Source organism: Macaca fascicularis, chromosome 6 (genome assembly GCF_037993035.2).
Source record: "Macaca fascicularis isolate 582-1 chromosome 6, T2T-MFA8v1.1".
Lineage (NCBI taxonomy): Eukaryota > Metazoa > Chordata > Mammalia > Primates > Cercopithecidae > Macaca > Macaca fascicularis.
The window spans coordinates 186,852,867-186,872,078 of NC_088380.1; the positions used below are offsets into that span (position 1 = coordinate 186,852,867).

The 19,212-nt window shown below is 45.3% G+C and overlaps 1 protein-coding gene across 19 annotated transcripts in view; it reads right to left on the reverse strand.

The window, feature by feature from the left end:
- The window catches only part of RNF130 (ring finger protein 130), a 187,501-nt gene that overhangs the window by 45,150 nt on the left and 123,139 nt on the right, over positions 1-19,212 (reverse strand). For 8 of the 19 annotated variants that reach the window (XM_073995023.1, XM_073995022.1, XM_045394649.3 and 5 more), the window contains 4 exons: positions 18,905-18,976; positions 16,989-17,071; positions 8,646-8,742; positions 5,365-5,569 (listed from right to left, as the gene is read on the reverse strand). In XM_073995023.1, the coding sequence (XP_073851124.1) occupies positions 5,365-5,569; positions 8,646-8,742; positions 16,989-17,071; positions 18,905-18,976 (457 nt within the window). Of the gene's footprint in view, positions 1-2,037; positions 2,132-5,364; positions 5,570-8,645; positions 8,743-11,798; positions 12,034-12,339; positions 12,470-14,761; positions 15,040-16,988; positions 17,072-18,904; positions 18,977-19,212 lie in introns of those variants that run through there. The other 11 variants (XM_073995024.1, XM_005558795.5, XM_073995017.1 and 8 more) reach the window with 4 other exon arrangements.

Genomic DNA, 19,212 nt, shown 5'->3' on the forward strand with positions numbered 1-19,212 from the left:
TAAGATCCATGACTTAGATTCTGAGTCATGCAGGCATTTAGGCATGGAACTAAAATATTATGCCCCAGATACTATGATTTCTAATAGGTAACATGTCTACTGAGCAACTCTCATTTTAATCTGATAAATGAACTGAACATCAGACGGATTCTGAGTGACAGTCAGGTGACTATTAAACTACCCAATACTTCTCGAAAAGTGCCTAGTGTAATTATTTGCTTGTATTGGTTATCACTCATTTGTGAACTTTTTGAGAAGTAGGCTTATATTACTACCTTGCCTGATGGGTTAGCATGGGAGTAAGCAAAAGAGGTGGTTGTGGGTGAAATAAGTGTTTCTCTCCAAAATAAGGTTTGAATCATAGCTACTCACAGAGTTACTATGGTTCTGTGTCCTATTTCATGGAAGAAATTCAATTCAATTCCCAGACAATAAAGGCAGATGGCCACCTTACTAACAGAACTTCAATAGCACTGCAGTGGCATTGGCTTGGCTAACATTTATTGAGCACTTCTTATGTACCAGGCACTGTGCTAAGCATTTTATATGCTGATTCTCATAACAACCCTGCCATATGGTCCTAGCATTATCTGTTTATGAATGACTACAAGGAGCTTCAAATAAATATAACTGCCCATGTCTTACAACTGAAAAATGGAGGAGCTGAGAGTCAAATCCAGGTGTGTGTGACCCTAGAGTCTAAGGAATTAGGTGCGCCATGCTGAAGGAAACTGCATGGGTGGCCAACAGCAGCAGCCAGTGGTTCACCTGCTGGATCAGTGCAGTGCTCCTCTGAAGGCTGGGGAATGCCACCTGACCCTGACGTCTGTGAGCCCCAACACGTATGGGCTCACGGATGCCAGCGGGCACTTCTTGCAGGTATCTGGCCCACAGATCAGGTTTAGATCGAGTAACACGTGTCACTGCACGTGGAGGCCACTTGCCCATTGTTTCTATAGCCAGACAATGGGCAGTCAATTAAATCAACTGCATGAGGTAGTTTGGTTATTACTCATCAATTAAAGTATCAGGACATAATTGAAGAGAGAGATGATGTGAATTCCACCCATACCAACTGAGGTTCAAATGTGGGCAGTGCCCCGGGGTGCTTTCATCTCTAATTAGTTTTCATGAATATTGGTAAAAGGAAGGACTGAACGATATCCTCAGTAAATGTCCAAAATTTGGAACAAAACAAAACAAAGCAAAAATTAAAAACCCTTTCTATACCTTATCCCTATGGAAAACTACTCTTGGAACAGCACTGGATCAAAATGGACCGTTTAACAGTCATCTAGCCCAATCCTCCATCCTCTGAAAACACCTCACTACAGCACCCCTGACAAGTGACATCCAGCCTCTGCCTGCATTCCCAGTCCTGGGCACGCCCTACAGCAAACCATCCTGCCACTAAGCAACCTCACTGACAGATGTCCTTCCTCTTACCGAGGTGAAGCCTGCAGTCACGAAGCCTGCTCTTTGGTCGTCATTTTGCCCATGGAAATAGTGCTTAGACTTATTTTCTCTTCCCCCTCACAGTTGTCCTAATATCCGGAAACAGCGGGTCTTTTAAATTGCTTCTTTCCTGCAGGCCAAGTACCCGAGGCACTGGTCCTGACTACAGGTATGGGTGCCAGGGCTTTCCCAGAAGCTAGACATGCAAGGCTCCAGGTAAGTGTGACGAACACAAAGTGGGGCTCTTCCCGTCAGCGATGAGGACACTGGCAGCCTTTTACACTCTATACTGTTCCTTTGCCATTTGCATTACACTGCTGATTCATTCTAAGCCTGTGGCTAATGAAAACCTCTGGATCTTTTCTCAAATGAGCTGTTCTTGTTGAATAAGGTGGATTCCCAATCTGTGTTGCTGACTAAAAATATATGTTCATGAAATAAAGTATTTTGCTAGACATGATCCCATCAGGATCAGTATGAAACTGGTGGAAAGCCAATCCTCACCACCTTCGTGAAAATGGCTCCATGTGTTTTCCTGGGATCATCTGGCACATGCAATCCAAAAAACAATTTGTTACTTACTCATTAGCATTCAAGCTAGCTGTGGCTCTGATGATCATGTAGCAGAGTGTGAGGGCACTGAGGAGGCCAAAACTGGCAATAATAAACCATTCTTCTGTTGACAAAGGAAAGGGAGGAAATCACTCTGGGGAGAAGGTTTAAGTCAAATCGATGCCAACATTTCCCTCAAATGCAACGAAGCAGACGTCAACGGAGGTATAAGCCAAGACTGGCCCAAGGAGGTGAAGCAGGAGGTTTGCCAGAGAGCTACTAACTGGAGAAGGTTAGTGGAGTACTGGTGAAAGCTGCAAGGGAGAAAGGAAAGCATGGCCCAACCGTTTCTTCCATTTAGGTCCTGAGGTCTGTGAGCAGTGTAGCCACCAAAAAGTGTATGGTGAAAATATGTATATAAAATTGCACATGGACATAGATTTTTTTCATTGTTCATGTAAATGGCAGTAAAGCAGACTAAGCATATTTATAACCTTCTTTCCTTCTTCATTCTGTCATTTCTGCATGGCTTTCATTCTTAGTCAAAGGCTGAGGAGCACGGAGCAGCGGTTCTCCAGGTCCTGTGGGTGCTCCCAGCAGTCTGCGAGCCGGCCTCCCACGGCATCCATGGCTACATTTTTCTCTCTTACGCATGGGCTTACTTGGGATATTTATGTAAAAAGAACATCTCACTGGTGTCTCAAGAAACCAGAAACTGCTCTTCCCGACCCCACTGCCGAGGAGCAGCACTGGCTGTCCAGGCTGTGACACGCAGAAGTAGGAAGGGCGGGGGACTGACCGGGTACTTGGCCACCAAAGAGCTGGAAACCTTTGGTGCTTACAACTCTAAGGATCTTCATCTAGCCTGTCTCTCTCTCTCCATCCGGATATTTTCCCTTACTTTTTCAGAGCCAATGTTGTCAAGGTAACATTTTAAAAACAGTATTTATTGAGAACCTCAAAAACAACCTAAGAACCGATCTGACTTGCTAAAAAGTCTTAACTCTAAAATATTTCTTAGAGTACACTGACTAGGGCTTTTTTAACAAACTGTTACACAATAAAATTACCTATATATCTGCAAGAAGGAAGAGAGAACTATTTACACGTGGACTGCCAAATATTTTATGCACAAGCTGTATATAACGTGTGTTTCTCAATCTGGGTTCCACAAATCCTAACCCCGCATGCAAAACTGTGTGTGCCTAGGCCTTTTTCTAGAAAAACATACTTTTGTTAGATTTTAAAGGTGGTGACTTTCAGAAGGTCACGAAGCACTGCTCTGGAGGACTTCCGGGTCCGGAGTGTGCTCTATGAGCACTTCTCTGCCCACCTTAGCTTATGTTATGAAAACCCCTACTGTTTAGACATCAGTACAGCCACTGCCTCTCAAACTACAAACTTCCTCATCAGTAGATTGAAGCTTTTTATTTAATCAGCATGAACGTTCAAGAACACATATAAAACCCACCATTTTTACCTGTAACGTTTTAAGTGAGGGAAAATGTATATGGCATTTAAAAAAATCAAGAGCCGAATGCCATCACCATCAAGGAACTTAACACAGTATCCTCTTTTTTCTTGGAGACTTTTACATATGATACGCAGACTACCTTGTAGAACTTTGTCACATCTATGTTTCCAAATTCTGAGTATACTATCCCATATTTGCATGTCTGTGTGTGTGTGTGTGATTTCAATTTTAAAAACTTGTAACAAAAGGAAGTAGACACCATCATAAAACACCCAATATGCTGGTGGCATTTCCACAGTGCCCCCCTGCAGCAGGCCTGGCTACCTCTGCCCCCAGTGCCTACTTAGCACAGTGCCTTGCACACAGTGGGTGCCAGTTGGATGCATTGTGGTTGCTATGGTGCTACAGAGCTTCAGAGGGAAAGCAGAGGTAGCTGTGGTTTAGTTTAATCACATGAATTTTATTTATTAACATCGTGTAAATTCTGCTAAAGATGATTAATTTGGTACATGAAGTAATTTTTTGTATCATCAAAGCATAAGGTTTTGAAAGGACATTTCTATATAAAATATAATGGGATCAGTATTTAATGTAGTAAGTAGTAGGTGCTCAATAAATGTTTGATCAATGAAGGACCTGAAAAACTCACTAATAAACCAACAACCTTTGTGTTCTTTATTGCTACTCAATCAAGTTTTAAAACTGTAGACCACAAAACCTAAACACCAAAGAAAGAAAACCATGAAATGCTATCAAAATGAATCACTGAGAGATGGTGAGAAATGAGCCAAACTACGCTCAAAGCATAGTTTTCCCTATTGCATAACTGAATGAGGGCTCTCTTGAGTGTAGACAGATGACAGAATAAAACCTGGGGAACCATTTTCTAACAATAATGTCTGGTTGGTTAAAAACATGAATACTTTGATTGAACAGACCACACAAGTCTTAATATGTAAAGGAGAAAACATTTTGTAACAGTGTCATCCATTTCACTGACTCCCAGAGTGGAGTGGGGTCCCACCAGCCTCAGGGTCTGACGCTCTAGGCAAGCAGCAGCAGGTACTGGAAAAGGCAACAGCAGAGCAGCAACAAGGAAGATGGGTGAAAGGTTGTTAGATGAAAACAACATGTAAAGAATGGAAGTGAAGAGAAAAGATGGCTTGTTGAGGGGTGAATGCCTGTAAGGCCCACACACACGCCGTCAGCTCACTCATACCGTCCTCAGGCACTGCCATCAAAATACTCGGCATTTCTTTCCTGCTTGTCGACAGTGCAATGTGAAGATTTTCATAACTTGCTCACGCTATTTTTTTTCAGGCAGACTGTCCTTTGGCTTTTCTCCTACCTCATGTACAATTATACCAAAGAGTTAAGTGCCAAGAGACCAAACTTCCATAAAAAACTTAAAATAAAGTGCGCAACAGGCTATGTTCCAAGAACTGTGAATTTTTAGGTTCAAATTATAGATGAGTTTCCCACTAAGTAGCCTGTAGTCCCGGAGGTGGAGAACACCAGCGCTCACAGCATACAACACACCAGCAATGCTGCTGGGGGCCTGTGACACCTTCCAACATCTCCTTTTAAATGCCTGTTTGTAAGGCAATGATTTCAAAACAAGGTTTATAATACAGCGACTAAGACAGACCTCAACAGCTACTCATCAAATGCAGCTATTCCTATTAATTATACACAAACACACCAGCTACTTATCATAAATAAAGTTTCATTCTTCCAAATACCTGTTTTAACAGAAACACACATCCCTTTCTTGGTTACAGTCTGTGTTGCAGGCTGAGGCGAGTGCCTTGACTCTCCTGATGGTCCCGAATGCCCATAGAGGCAGCCACATGCCCTGTGCCTGAGCGGAGGCCCCCACTTACTTGTTACTGCAATGTTGATTTCTCCTGTTCTCGGAGTGAGCTCCCCATCCTGAGGAAGAGGCGAGATCCCCGAAGTTCGAAGTGGCTCAAGGCCGAGGGAGTTGTCGCCGGCAAGGTCGCCAAGGGCTGATCTTCGGTTTACAGCTTGGGTTCTGGTGAGCCTTTCCATATCGAATGCTACGTTATCAGTACATGGCAAATTCGGCTGCAAAATATTTCTAGGTTAAAAATAATTGTAAGGAAAACAAATCCTTTCATAAGATTCTAAAGTTTGACGCCCTGTTGCAAAGACCTTATTAAGTTATTTCCCTGTGATATCCTCTCATTTATCCGCCCACCTACCTACTCCTCTCCTCTCACCCTAAGAGTTTTTCTTCAAAAGGCACAGAGATCTCTTCTCAGAAATGGTACAAAGGAAAACCAAAATTCACTGCAGATCAGAGAAGACTGGTCATGGCCCGCAGGCACAGGGAGTCGTAATCATTAACATAAAGACACCAAACATCCAGTTTAAAACTGTAAACTGTTACTCTACTTCATGGTAAATGTCCGTGTTGAAGAATCCCAGGTAACAGAAAACACCTCTATCGTCCTACTAACTTCTCCGAAGCCCCATTTCTCTGGCAGTCAGTTTTTAGGTATCGTCTGCCTTTAAACACAAGTAAAGCATCAAACCAAGAGGAGGTCAAAGTTGAAAAGACTTTCGAACTATACGAAAATCATCTGTTTCAAAACCTAAACACCTAATCCTGAGGGAGAGGTATAGAGCTGCTTAGGGCCAAAGTCTACCAATTAAAAAGTGAGCGCCAAAAGTCTTCCATTATAACAGTGTGGATGTTTGGTTTACCTAACAACCTTTGGTTCTCTCAGCACGCAGCAGCAGGCCGCACATGAGAAGCAGAGCTGGGAGGGATGGCTGTGAGAAGTTTATATGTTTCTAGAGAGAAGTTTCAGCCAAGCAAACCTGGAACCAATGGCGTTCTGGGCAAAAGAACCATTTCAGGTCATCTCAAAGCCTTATTTTAAAAAAAGCAAAACACAGTGTACTAAGTGATGCTCAGACTCAAACCCAGTTAGAAGAGGTTTTTTTTATGTTCATTACATGTAAGGATCCATGATAACCTACAATACATTTTAGAAGGATTTCTGTTATAAACAGAGGAGAAAAGTATTAGCACTTAATATACTTAACAAACAGGCTGGGCCGGGCGCGGTGGCTCAAGCCTGTAATCCCAGCACTTTGGGAGGCCGAGACGGGCGGATCACGAGGTCAGGAGATCGAGACCATCCTGGCTAACACGGTGAAACCCCGTCTCTGCTAAAAAATACAAAAAACTAGCCGGGCGCGGTGGCGGGCGCCTGTAGTCCCAACTACTCGGGAGGCTGAGGCAGGAGAATGGCGGGAACCCGGGAGGCGGAGCTTGCAGTGAGCTGAGATCCGGCCACTGCACTCCAGCCTGGGCGGCAGAGCCAGACTCCGTCTCAAAAAAAAAAAAAAAAAAAAAAAAACAAACAGGCTGGGCATGGTGGCTCACGCCTGTAATCCCAGCACACTGGGAGGCTGAGGCAGGCAGATCACGAGGTCAGGAGATCGAGACCATCCTGGCTAACACGGTGAAACCCCGTCTCTACTAAAAATATAAAAAATTAGCCGGGCGTGGTGGCGGGCACCCGTAGTCCCAGCTACTCGGGAGGATGAGGCAGGAGAATCACGCCACTGCACTCCAGCCTGGGCGACACAGTAAGACAGCCCCAACAAGAAGGGATTATCCAGTCCATGGTGTCAGTAACACCTAATACTTTCAGTAATCCCATGTTAAATGGCATCACCACTGACATGATCTCTGGAGACAAAGGACAAATCGGGTATTACTGCCCAACTGTATACACTGAAACTGTGTTTGACAGTATATTTAAAATAAAATGACTTCGATCTTCTTTGGGTTGCAAGCTAAAATGAGTTCATCTGTTGGATCAAACTAAACTTTTTGTTCCATAGGGAGATTATTCTTTCATTCTTTGAGACCAGAAACTATGTTATTTTCTGATAAAAAAGTGTAACCCTGGATATACATGCTTCTCTTAAGCAAGGACTAACCAAGGTCCTTGGTTACTCAAGTCAGTGTTGACCTGGCACCTGCCACAGCTGGACTCTGGCACACCTGGCGACGGCCCCTGCCAGGCTATGGTTGCCAACAGTTCTCCTTGGGCTTCAGGCACTGTCTGCCTTCTCTGCTTGCAACTTACCAACCCCCAAGAGATCAAAGTCAAACTTCAGGCTAAAGAACATAGTTTTATATTATGCCAAGCACAGAGGAGATTACGACTGGAACAGAGTCAACAGCATACAGCCTACCTTTTAAAAAAAGATGTTGGAATGAAGAAAAATCATGTCCTTCTCTCTTTCTTCATCTCATACTCCTCACCCAACAGAAGCACACTTTTAAAAGTGGACCATGCCAGGTGTGGTGACTCATGCCTACAATCTCAGCACTTTGGGAGGCTGAGGCAGGAGGATCACTTGAGGCCAGGAGTTTGAGACCAGCCTGAACATCTTGTCTCTTCAAAACATAAAAAAGTGGCCAGGCACGGTGGCTCATGCCTGTAATCCCAGCACTTTGCGAGGCTGAGGCGGGTGGATCACTTGAGGTCAGGGAGACCAGCCTGGACAACATGGTGAAACCCTGTCTCTACTAAAAACACAAGAAATTAGCCGGGGGTGGTGACCGGTGCCTGCAATCTCAGCTACTCAGAAGGCTGAGGCAGGAGGATCGCTTGAACCTAGGAGGCAGAGGCTGTAGTGAGCCAAGATTGTGCCATTGTACCCAGCCTGGGCAACAAGAGCGAAACTCCCTCTCAAAAAAAACAAAACAAAAACAAGTTAGCCAGGCATGGTGGTGTGTGCCTGTAGTCCCAGCTACTCAGAAGGCTGAGGTGGGAGGACTGCTTGAGCCCAGGAGTTCGAGGTTATAGTAAGCTATGACTGCACCACTACACTGCAGTTGAGCCACAGAGTGAAACCTTGTCTCTTAAATTTAATAAAAGAAAAAAAAAGGACTAGTACAGTTATTTACCTTCTCTTCCAGGAGTTCTCTGAGATGGGTTAGACTTCTCAGTAATCTGGAAAAAAGGTCCTGTTGGGTTTACATGGTTACATGGCAAATATAGCCAGTGTTTTCTTGTGTGTCTTAGTCACGCCTCCTATTATGCCAATTGTGTTATACTTTATTACACGTACATATAATACATAAAAGTGATAACAAATAAAATAGGAAACATACCACAATTCCCAAGGCCTTCAATATATTAAGTTTGCACATAGGACAGGTACAGTGTTCACTAAGCCAGGGATCCACGCAGGATTTGTGGAAAACATGCCTATAAAATAATGCAGAGTTATGTCACAAATTACACACCGAGAAATTTATTAGGCCAAAATGGAAACAAAGGGAATTTTTAGTCTGTTTTCCCCCCTTTCAGAACATATTTTAAGCCCCAAGAGACAAATATTGGGAATTTATTAAAATATAACTTGCAGAAAATCTCCTGAACCCAACCTCATATGTACAACACTGTGGAAGAACTAGTAAGTAGGATCTGATTGTTTGGACCTTTTATTTTACCAAATTCCAAAAAGGACTAATGGAAACTTAGAAAATTTACTAAGAATGAAAACAATCACACTTTATAAACCAGTTATGCTTTCTACAATAGCTAACATAGAAAAATGGAATTTCAAAAAGATATTAAATCATGGTTAAATGAAAAGAGTTCTCTGTATAGTTATTAGTTTTATGGAACCCTGTTTGAATGTCATTTTTAAAAACTTCTGAGCAATTTGTGTTGAATGTTTATAAAAGCTACAGGGAAGTTGAAACTATTTTAAGGGGTAAACTGTGCCTAGATTCAAGTAACACTTAGCAATTTTCAGCTGAAATGTTAAAGGGGGAGGATGGGTGATTTTCTCTCTTACTGAAGAAAGTAGAAAGCCACAGCCTTGTGACTGGAAATAAGTCAGTCAGAGGGTTTTGCATTCTTAAAAAAAGGAACTTGTGCCCTCTGGAAGGGAAGAAAGACTGCAGGAGCTGCAGAAATTACTTCTCAAGCTCTAGCACCTGGCCCAGCAGTTTTCCGAAGCCCTAGAGTCCTGGCCAAACAGGGAGAAGGTGGGTGCCAGGACAGACATTCAGGGCAGCTTTGGAAGAAACACTAATCTGAGTTTGGGATAAGATAAAAGAAAGTTTTGAGTAAGATGCCAAAGTGAACCACGGTATACCTTTACAACTTTGATTGTCAATTTCCAAGTTAATGTTGTTTATAGCTGTTTTAAAATGCAGTTTTGATTTATAAAAAAGAGGTCTAGAAAACTCCGTTTCTGTTGGGATCTGGAACAGACGTTCATGCTTACAACTTACAACTTCGGCCTGAACAATATACGCACATGTCTGCCTATCACTGTTTGACGGCCTTACGCTCATTTCTTTGGGGACAAGAGTAAAGATCTTGAAGAATGGATTTGTCAGTCTAGTCTTAAATTCGCAGACAATGAAATAACCAGAACCATCACCCCCAAGGCATTTATTTAAACCTTAAAGCTTTTACTTAAGGGCTGGAAACCCGCCAATCCATAGGTAAGCCCCAAATACATTCAGTACGCCTAAGGCATCATGTCTTATTCCTCGTAGCCTGTGTGTGTGGCGCGGTTCCTTACTACAGGGTGTCCCCAGGGCCAGCCTGGCCTTTCCAGCAGGGGTCAACTGCACTAATGCTGGCTGCTGACCAGCAAAGACCACAACATGCTTCTTAACCCTTTTGGTGAATACAAACTCCCTTAGATCTGATATAAATTACAGAATCTCCCTCTAGAAAGTCACACGGACGCAAATGCCTGGTACCTTGCATACATGTTCAGGAGGGGTATGACCTGTGCACTGGGTTAGCACTAGGGTGGGGTGGCCGGAGGTGCTGCGGGTCAGGCCTACACAGGGCGGATGATGGGACTTGGCCAACTGATAGGTAACAGAAGAGATATGGTGCTGTGACCTCTGATCAGGGCTCTGGTGCAGGAATGGGAGGTATCCCGCTGGGGGTCGGGGGAGGCCTAGGTGCTGTGTTCTGATTGGGGCTCTGGTACAGAAGTGAGAGGTATCCAGATGGGGTTGGGGGGTGGCTGGGCTTGCTGAACTGTTGGTGGAGACCTGGTAAAGCCGCAGCAGCCACCTGGGGGGATAGAGGTGTGGTCCTGGTGCTCCCTACTGGGGCGTTTTTGCTTTTCCCTTTTCTGATTGTCCTGTCTGTCTTTATTCTGAAAGAAGCAAATGGTATAATCCTTGTATTTTCTTTTTAAAGCTGCATGAGTTCAGTGTTCTCTGCCTGTTTCTTTAACCTGAAATTAGTTACAAATATGTTCGGGTTCTTCAGTAACTGTTTCTTTCCAGGATTACTGATATAAAAGAAGTGTCCGCCCCTCTGTTTTACTAAACAATTAAAAATTTCTCCTTTAGGCTGTAGGGTACTATGAAGAAAAACAAAAAAGACCAACTGGTTCTCTGGCGACAAATTTAGAAAACCTTCCTTCTTTAGCTAACTGAAAACCTGAAATATTTCTGGTCTTTGGGCTCTCCATCCACCCCATCTCTCTCTTACCCCTGACCCCTACCTCAGAGCACTAAACACCCTTCCTTCCTAATTATCTTTCCAAATTCCCCACTAGTCCAGCTTCCGTGAAACTCACCCAGAGATCTTCAGTCTCAAATTCCCACGGCACATCCCTCACTTTCACTAACAAAGCTGGGTGGCTGTTCTCTTCACCCATGGCCCTTCTCTCCTTCCTGTCTCTTCTGTGATATATCTCCACAGGCAGCTGCTCTGAATGCGGTACTTTGTCCCCCATCACCCATTGTCTAACCCTCCTGCTGGTCTCTTCAGTGCAACTTTCACTGAACTCACCATGGCCTTTCCTTCCCTTCTAGGCAAAGTTCTGCTACACCGGTGTGGTGCTTGGCAAACCACCTTTCTGCCGTGCAGAGCTCTCAGCTAAGGACTGGGCCGGGGCGTTTAATCTACCTCGGGAGGTGTCTGGAGCAGTCAATGCAACACAGCGTGTGGACCACTCAGAGAAGTGCCAAGGCTGAGCACATGCAGGGCCACCACACGGGCAGAGCAGCCCCACCAACTGGTCACACTCCTGCACGCCTAAACATGCTCGCCCTCACTATGGCTGTGGGCTCACTGTGGAAGGTGCTCCATGGACACCCAGGAGGCCTCAGAAAGACACACCTGGGGCAAGTGGGGCCTTGAAAATAAGCTCCCCACTCACGTGATAAAAACACACATGAATGCAGAACAGGCCCGCCACACATAGGGTGGGTGGGTGGTGCACTGGGACAGAAAGCAGGTAACATGTGGACAGTGAAACATGAAAAGCACAAGCATACCGAACTTCAACAAGTCCTTTATTCCTATGAGAAATACTTTGGGATACAGAATGAGAAACAAACATGAAAGGAACAAACCCAGCAATAATGAAATTCAGTGCCCTCCCCTTTCCTATGTCCCACACATGCCATAAACTAGAGTGAGTGGAAGAGCGCTGTGGGAGGGGAGGCTCTGTGGGAGGAAGGTGAGTTGCTCTCACAGCTCTGCAGCCTCTTGGTGCTGTTTAAGAACCTGGCAAATATAAAAGGATGCAGAATTATTAAAGGTCACAGACAGAAACTCTCTTCTGCTAGCTGGGGCTGGCGGCAGTCACTGTCTCCATAGGCCCTCCGTTGCAGTGGTGCCTCAGACATGCTGGGGCTGGCAGCAGTCACCGTCTCTACAGACCCTCCGTTGCAGTGGAGCCTCAGACATCTGCAGTGCCGGCCCCCCGCTTTAGCTCCCAAAGTGGCACGGAAACATCCGTTCATCCATCCACGCTGCAGCACTCCACTTCTGAAAAAGTACTTCTAATTACTAAAAGCTCCTATGACTAACCTTTAAGAGGTCTAAATAAGATGAGGTGACCAGTTCCTCAGTTTCTAAGACCTGCTGGCTAACATCCAAGGGAGAATCAGCTGTGATCACTGAGCCGAGGAGGAGGCCCCTCCACCATGCCAACTGCCACCTGTCCACAGTAAACAGTGCGACAGAAGAGGAAAAGGAAAGGTCATGTGGCAAGAAGCAGGCAATCCCTGAGAGGCTGGACAGTTCTGGATAGAAAGCCCTACCTGAGCTTGTGAATTGTTAAGATGGACACAAAGGTGTCCAGGCCCATCTCCCTCCCTCACGGAGGAGAGGCAGTGGGCAGGTATGACAGGAGAGGCTGTGGGGCGGTACTTGGAGGGTGATGGCTTTGAAAGACAGTTTTAAAAACTGGACTGGGAAATACGAGTGTGACGAGATGCCGGCGAGTGGAGACAGAACACTGGAAGGAGCAGCCAGCCAACAGAACGAGACCCTGAGGAAGGGAGAGAGCAGGCACGCAGCGGCGCAGGGAGGAGCGGCACGGACCACAGCAGACGGCCTCTCCAGCCTGAGTGCCCAGGTCAGCAGGCCGAGGAATTCCACCCATTGCTTCCTCTGGGAAGTCGATGGTGAAGGGGTCCTCTGAGAGTGGAGAGTAAGCGTGTGAGTTAAGGTGCTGAAGTAGAGTGAACACACCTGCAGGTGCTGCTGTGACGAACGTGGGATGCCAGCCAGGTGGGGGCAGGGCTCTGCGCAGAGGCAGGCCCTGCCAAGTCAGTTCAGTCCCTTGGGAGGATGGTGAGGGAGCAGAACCGCTTAGCAACATGAGGTACAGAGAGCCACAGCAGGTGACACTGACTCTGGCTTCAAAGACACTCGGGGCGGGGAGGCGTCCCAAGGCAGAAGGAATTCTGTAAGCGGCAGCTTGGCGACAGCGAAGGCGCAGCTCTGCGAGTGGCATCTGCTGAGGAGAGGCTTGAAGAGGCGCACAGCCATCCTCAGCTCAGTGGTTCTCATCCGGAGGCAGCTTTGGTTGTCACAACTGTGTGTGGGTGGGTGCTACTGACACCTAGTGGGTAGAGGCCAAGGACACTGCAATGCCCACACCCCCAAACAATGACCTGGTCCCAAACATCGACAGTGCCAAGGTGGAGAAATGCTGCTCTAGGTTAAAGACTGTCACAAGTACTGCTTGATGTATAAAGTTAATTTGCACTACAGCTGATAATTGCACTGTTGCTACATGGCAGTGAAATGGGGTGCTGTGTTGAGCAGGCTGTGCGGTGCAGTCTAGGGAAAGTTACAGCTTGGTGACGCAGGGGGTGTCAGAGGAACAAACAGCCGCTCAGTTCCACAGCAACAGGGAAAACTCTACACTCAGCCAGGGCAGTGAGCACGGATAGTAACACAATGACCCAGTACTGAAAGACAGCCGAGTGACAGTACCATAGAGGGTGCAACGAAAGAAGTATGCCAAAAATTCTAACACTCATAAGCAGACCACAAACACAAACCACTTCTATGGTGGCAGGTGCAGCTGCAGAAATGGTTCAGATCAACCATGGCCTGGACCTTGCTGGAGGGCGTGGCCTTGCAGCATCAGAATCGGGCAGGAACTTATAATATAAGTGCATACGCCTGGCCTCCACTCGGGATGTTTCTGAAAGCCTCCTAAAGACTCTGATGCACAGTCACATCTGGAAAGCACTGAACTAAATTTTAAGAAGAGGGACAGACGTCAGGCTCACGCCTGTGATCCCAGCACATTAGGATGCTAGGGTGGGAGGATTACTTGAGGCTGGGAGTTCACAGCAGCCTGGGCAACACAGTGAGACCCCAACTCTACAAAAAATAAAAATCATACAAAAGGAAAAAGGTAACTCCAAATGAAACTGTGGAAAAGTCAACACTGAAGGGATGAAGATAATGGGATGAAGCCCCCAGAATAACCTACTTTAGGCCGAGCCTCTCCTGAGGACCCCCTCATTTTAGTAATGCCCAGGAATGGTTTTGGAGTCCCTCATTTTTAGGTACCATATGGTTCTAGAGGATCCTGGGCTGAAATAGCAAGACAGAATGTGGAGAGCCTTGGCTTCTCCCGGTCATTCCAGTGTTGAAGCAGGCAAGTGTGGATGACACCTCCCTGTGTCCCGCTGGCCCTTCTTCTGATTGGCACTTGCGTGTGCATTTCCTTTAGCCTCACGTTTAGACCATCAGTGACTGCATGTGAAGGGAGACTGGTTGTTCCATAGTTTAATTTTCTATAGGACAGCCTACATTTAGTTTTATAGATTTTCCTTTATACATAAACTAGAATGACTTGACTTCTAGAATCTTGGATTTCTGTTTCAGTAGATGTAATTCTTCTTCAGTTTTATTTTTTTTTTTAAAAAAACAAATTTTCCTAGACTCAAAATAGATACTTTGTAAGTAAAATAAGACCAGTAGCCTCATGGAGGTAACAACTCACAATTATTTTATTAATTCACATGCTCCATATTATAAGGCTGGAGTTGTGTGGATGTCTTTTAAATAGACGGGAGAAGAGGCAAACTCTTTGGTTTTAGGCTTCTTGGCAGGTGATTTCCTATTTATCCAATTGACACTCAGAACTGTGTATCTTGGTTTCATACTCCCCAGCTGGAGAGGAGCCATGGGAGAAACCAACATGCTGTTTCCAGGGCACCCAGGCACAGGCGAATCTTCTCCTCACGGAGGGAAGCCTGGGTCCTATGTGGGGAGAACGACATTAAAGGCAGGCCTTGACACAGCTCTGCCATTTCTGAATGTGCAACCCTGGAACCTGCTATTGGCTCACCATCCTTCACTGTACAACGGGGAAAAAACACCCTCTTAGGACTGCTGAGAGAATTATAGGAGAAGGTGAGTATAGTCTGCTCAGAGCAGAGCACCTGAACCACAGCAGGCACAAAGCAGGTATCAGTTCTCTCCATTTTGCATAATCCAGGTTTAGAAAAATATTTAATCCAAGTCCCCGGAGTTGTTGTACCCAGAGCCAGGTGAGCTCGATGGAAGTCTCACTGAAGGGCCTAGCGATGTAGTCTAAGATGGATAGGAACAAGGGACTGTGTTTGAAACCTACATGAATCACAAATCAATGCCGAGCACAGTGGCTCACACTTGTAATCCCAACATTCTGAGAGGACAAGGCAGGAGAACTGCTTGAGTCCAGGAGTTCATGTTCAGCTGTGGGCAACAGAGCAAGAACCCCATCTTTAAAGAAAACAGGCCGGGTGAGGTGGCTCACGCCTGTAATCCCAGCACTTTGGGAGGCTGAGACTGGTGGATCACCTGAGGTCAGGAGTTCGAGACCAGCCTGGCCAACATGATGAAACCCTGTCTCTACTAAAAATACAAAAATTAGCGGGGCGTGGTGGTGGGTACCTATAATCCCAGCTACTCGGGAGGCTGAGGCAGGAGAATTGCTTGAACCCAGGAGGCGGAGCTTGCAGTAAGCTGAGATTGCACCACTGCACTCCAGCCTGGGTGACAGAGTGAGACTCTGATTGAAAAAGAAGAAAGAGAAAAAGAAAAAGAAAAAGAAAAAGAAAAAAAGAAAAAGAAGAAGAAAGAAAGAAAAGAAAGAAAGAAAGAGAGAGAGAGAGAGAAAGAAAGAAAAAGGAAGGAAGGAAGGAAGGAAGGAAGGAAGGAAGGAAGGAAGGAAGGAAGGAAGGAAGGAAGGAAGGAAGGAAGGAAGGAAGGAAGGAAGGAAGGAAGGAAGGAAGGAAGGAAGGAAGGAAGGAAGGAAGGAAGGAAGGAAGGAAGGAAGGAAGGAAGGAAGGAAGGAAGGAAGGAAGGAAGGAAGGAAGGAAGGAAGGAAGGAAGGAAGGAAGGAAGGAAGGAAGGAAGGAAGGAAGGAAGGAAGGAAGGAAGGAAGGAAGGAAGGAAGGAAGGAAGGAAGGAAGGAAGGAAGGAAGGAAGGAAGGAAGGAAGGAAGGAAGGAAGGAAGGAAGGAAGGAAGGAAGGAAGGAAGGAAGGAAGGAAGGAAGGAAGGAAGGAAGGAAGGAAGGAAGGAAGGAAGGAAAGAAAACAAACGTAAAAAGACGATTGAAGGCCGGGCGCGGTGGCTCAAGCCTGTAATCCCAGCACTTTGGGAGGCCGAGACGGGCGGATCACGAGGTGAGGAGATCGAGACCATCCTGGCTAACACGGTGAAACCCCGTCTCTACTAAAAAATACAAAAAACTAGCCGGGTGCGGTGGCAGGTGCCTGTAGTCCCAGCTACTCGGGAGGCTGAGGCAGGAGAATGGCGTGAACCCGGGAGGCGGAGCTTGCAGTGAGCTGAGATCCGGCCACTGCACTCCAGCCTGGGCGGCAGAGCGAGACTCCGTCTCAAAAAAAAAAAAAAAAAAAAAGACGATTGAAACCACAGAACAAGAATTCTCAACCTCAACACTCCTAGGCTGTGTCTGGGGAGTCCGGAGGCCGCGTGCACGTCGCATACTGGCTACACCTAGGAAGGCTGTGCAGCCTGCACCTGCTGAGCAGCACCACTCCCTGCCGGCCACAGCCCCATGGCCAGCAACGCACAGCAGACGTGGCCTCCAGAAAGCCACGGGGTGGGGGGCACTCAAAAGCAAGGGAGATGCCCACTCTTAAAAGGAGGCATACAAAGCACATTAATATCATTCTTTTTCAAACAAATGAAGTTGACATACTTGCAGGGGAGAATTCGGACGACATCATTCTGCTTATAGCTCTCTATGCAGACTGCGCAATGATCAAAGTCTGGGTCAGTTTCCTAAAATGAAAAGTACAGAAACAAAAGTCACATGCTGCAAGTAGACAAATGGCTGGGATGCGATTCAGCTCAGAATCTTTCTGTGGCTACTATGGTAAGCAAGTGTTATAAAGTGAAAAATGATTAAAATTAATTTGTTTTTATTTGCCTAACTATATTGGCCCAAATTATGTCTAAGCCAATCTATTTTGTTTTTAAAATTTTAACAATCTGTATTAATTCTGTTTATGATATGTCTTACAAAAATTAAGTCGTAATTCTAATTTTTTCAAGGTTAGAATCAGCTTGGACCATCATGATCTCCCCATCCCTCATTGCTCCTGTACTACTGATTGGTCTGAAGAGGTTTCACTGCTTTGTTTGACAGTCTGGAAGCTCACCAGGATGCTCACTTAAAGACACACCTAAGTACAGACAGGAAAGATGGTGAGTCGAGTCCTAGCAGACTGCTGTCTAGAAACCCACCCCAAAAATGGGAGCTGTGAATCTGGTCACAGATTGGGGATGGAGAAGAGTCACTGGCTCAATTCAATACTTGGTCTTCATCAAGAGTGAGAAAGAGTCAGCCAGGTATTTAGACACCAAATTAATTGAATTCCTTCCTCCTAGGACTGAGAAAGGGTTTTGCAAAAGTTGTCATAAAACAAAACACGCCATAAGCCAGGAAAACAGACTGTTTGCCATGTCATTGTCACTTGGACTGAAACTCAGTGGACAACTCTTGCCAGGTCTAGCAGGTACAAACTAAGATGAATTGGCTTTAATAATTAAAGGAAATAACGGTGCTGGCCTGGGATACAATGTAAGATGGGAAGGTTAAATCCGCTCCAGGGAATTTCATCCTAATGTGGCAGCTGAGGCCACCAGGCCAAGAACACATTTACACTGTTACACTGGTTACCACTCCTCTGCCACTGAAATGCAAGTTGTTTTGATGCTACTTATATTTTCTTGAGTGATTTCCCCCCTTTTCTGTTTCCTTGGTGCACAATAAAGTTCACTAAGAATGTCTCCACCTTCTGAAGTTGTTTCAAAGGCAACTAGATACGGTGGTATCAAGGCAATGGGAATACAATGGGTAAAGTCCAAGAAACTGGTAAAACCTAGGAAGACAGAGAATCATATGAAATTATTCTTCCAGGCACAACTCTGTGCTTAAATATTAGAACTGGGTGTGGGGCAGGAGACAAGTTTTGGTTTCATGCCTTTTGAGATTCCATTTTCCCATTCTAGAAAACCTTGAACACTCTGAATGTAGGGGCAGCACTAAGGTGCAGCTGTGTCCTTCTAGCGGAGAAGCAGGGCTCGACCGTAACTAGAGCTCTGAGAGGGGGATGTCAGTCAGAGGTCTCCACCACAGCAGCCTGACGCTGCCTCTCTCCCCGGTCCTCCAAGCCACCAGCGATGACCCTGACATACTTTGCTCTTCTTTCAAACTGCTCACCCCATTGTAAAGAGAGCCCCTTTTTAGGTGAAACTCCCTAGAAATACAGGTCTTCAATTCTCCATGTAATTAGTGAAAAAATAAAACAAGAGACACAGCAAAGTCCCAGGAAGCATAGGAAGAAAACACACATCTCCTGGCTTTTTAACGCACAAATGGTCTCACTAGAATTCTCTGAAAATGTATGCTAGGTTTTAGCAGAAGAAAACTCTGTAGGAAAACACAGCTAGTTACTGTAAGAAAGTAGTTTAAAATAAAGCATTAGGTAGTATAGTTGGGAGAAAATCTAACAAATGAAATGTAAACAATTAGGGTGTGTCCTCTCCCACCAAACAAAAACAAAACCGTCTGATTATTTTTACAGTGCTAAAGTTAGTTCATTACAGTACCTTGTCACCCTTCTTTACTGTCCTGGTTGTCAATTTACTGATGGCTTTCTTAGCTGCATCTCCAAGACGACGCTGTGAAAATTGCAAATAAAAACAGATATTAAGTGTAAGGTCTCTGAATGACGTACTTTATTTCTAAGCAATTAAAAGTATAAAGTCTCCATTTTACTACATTCCTCTCCATGTCCTACATATAAGAGAATGATAAAATTTTTTTTTTTAGATAGAAAAACTGGTGGCTGTGCCACAGATTCAGCATTCTGGTTAAATAATAAAAAGTGTTAGAGCACCCTGTTAGGTCCAACTCC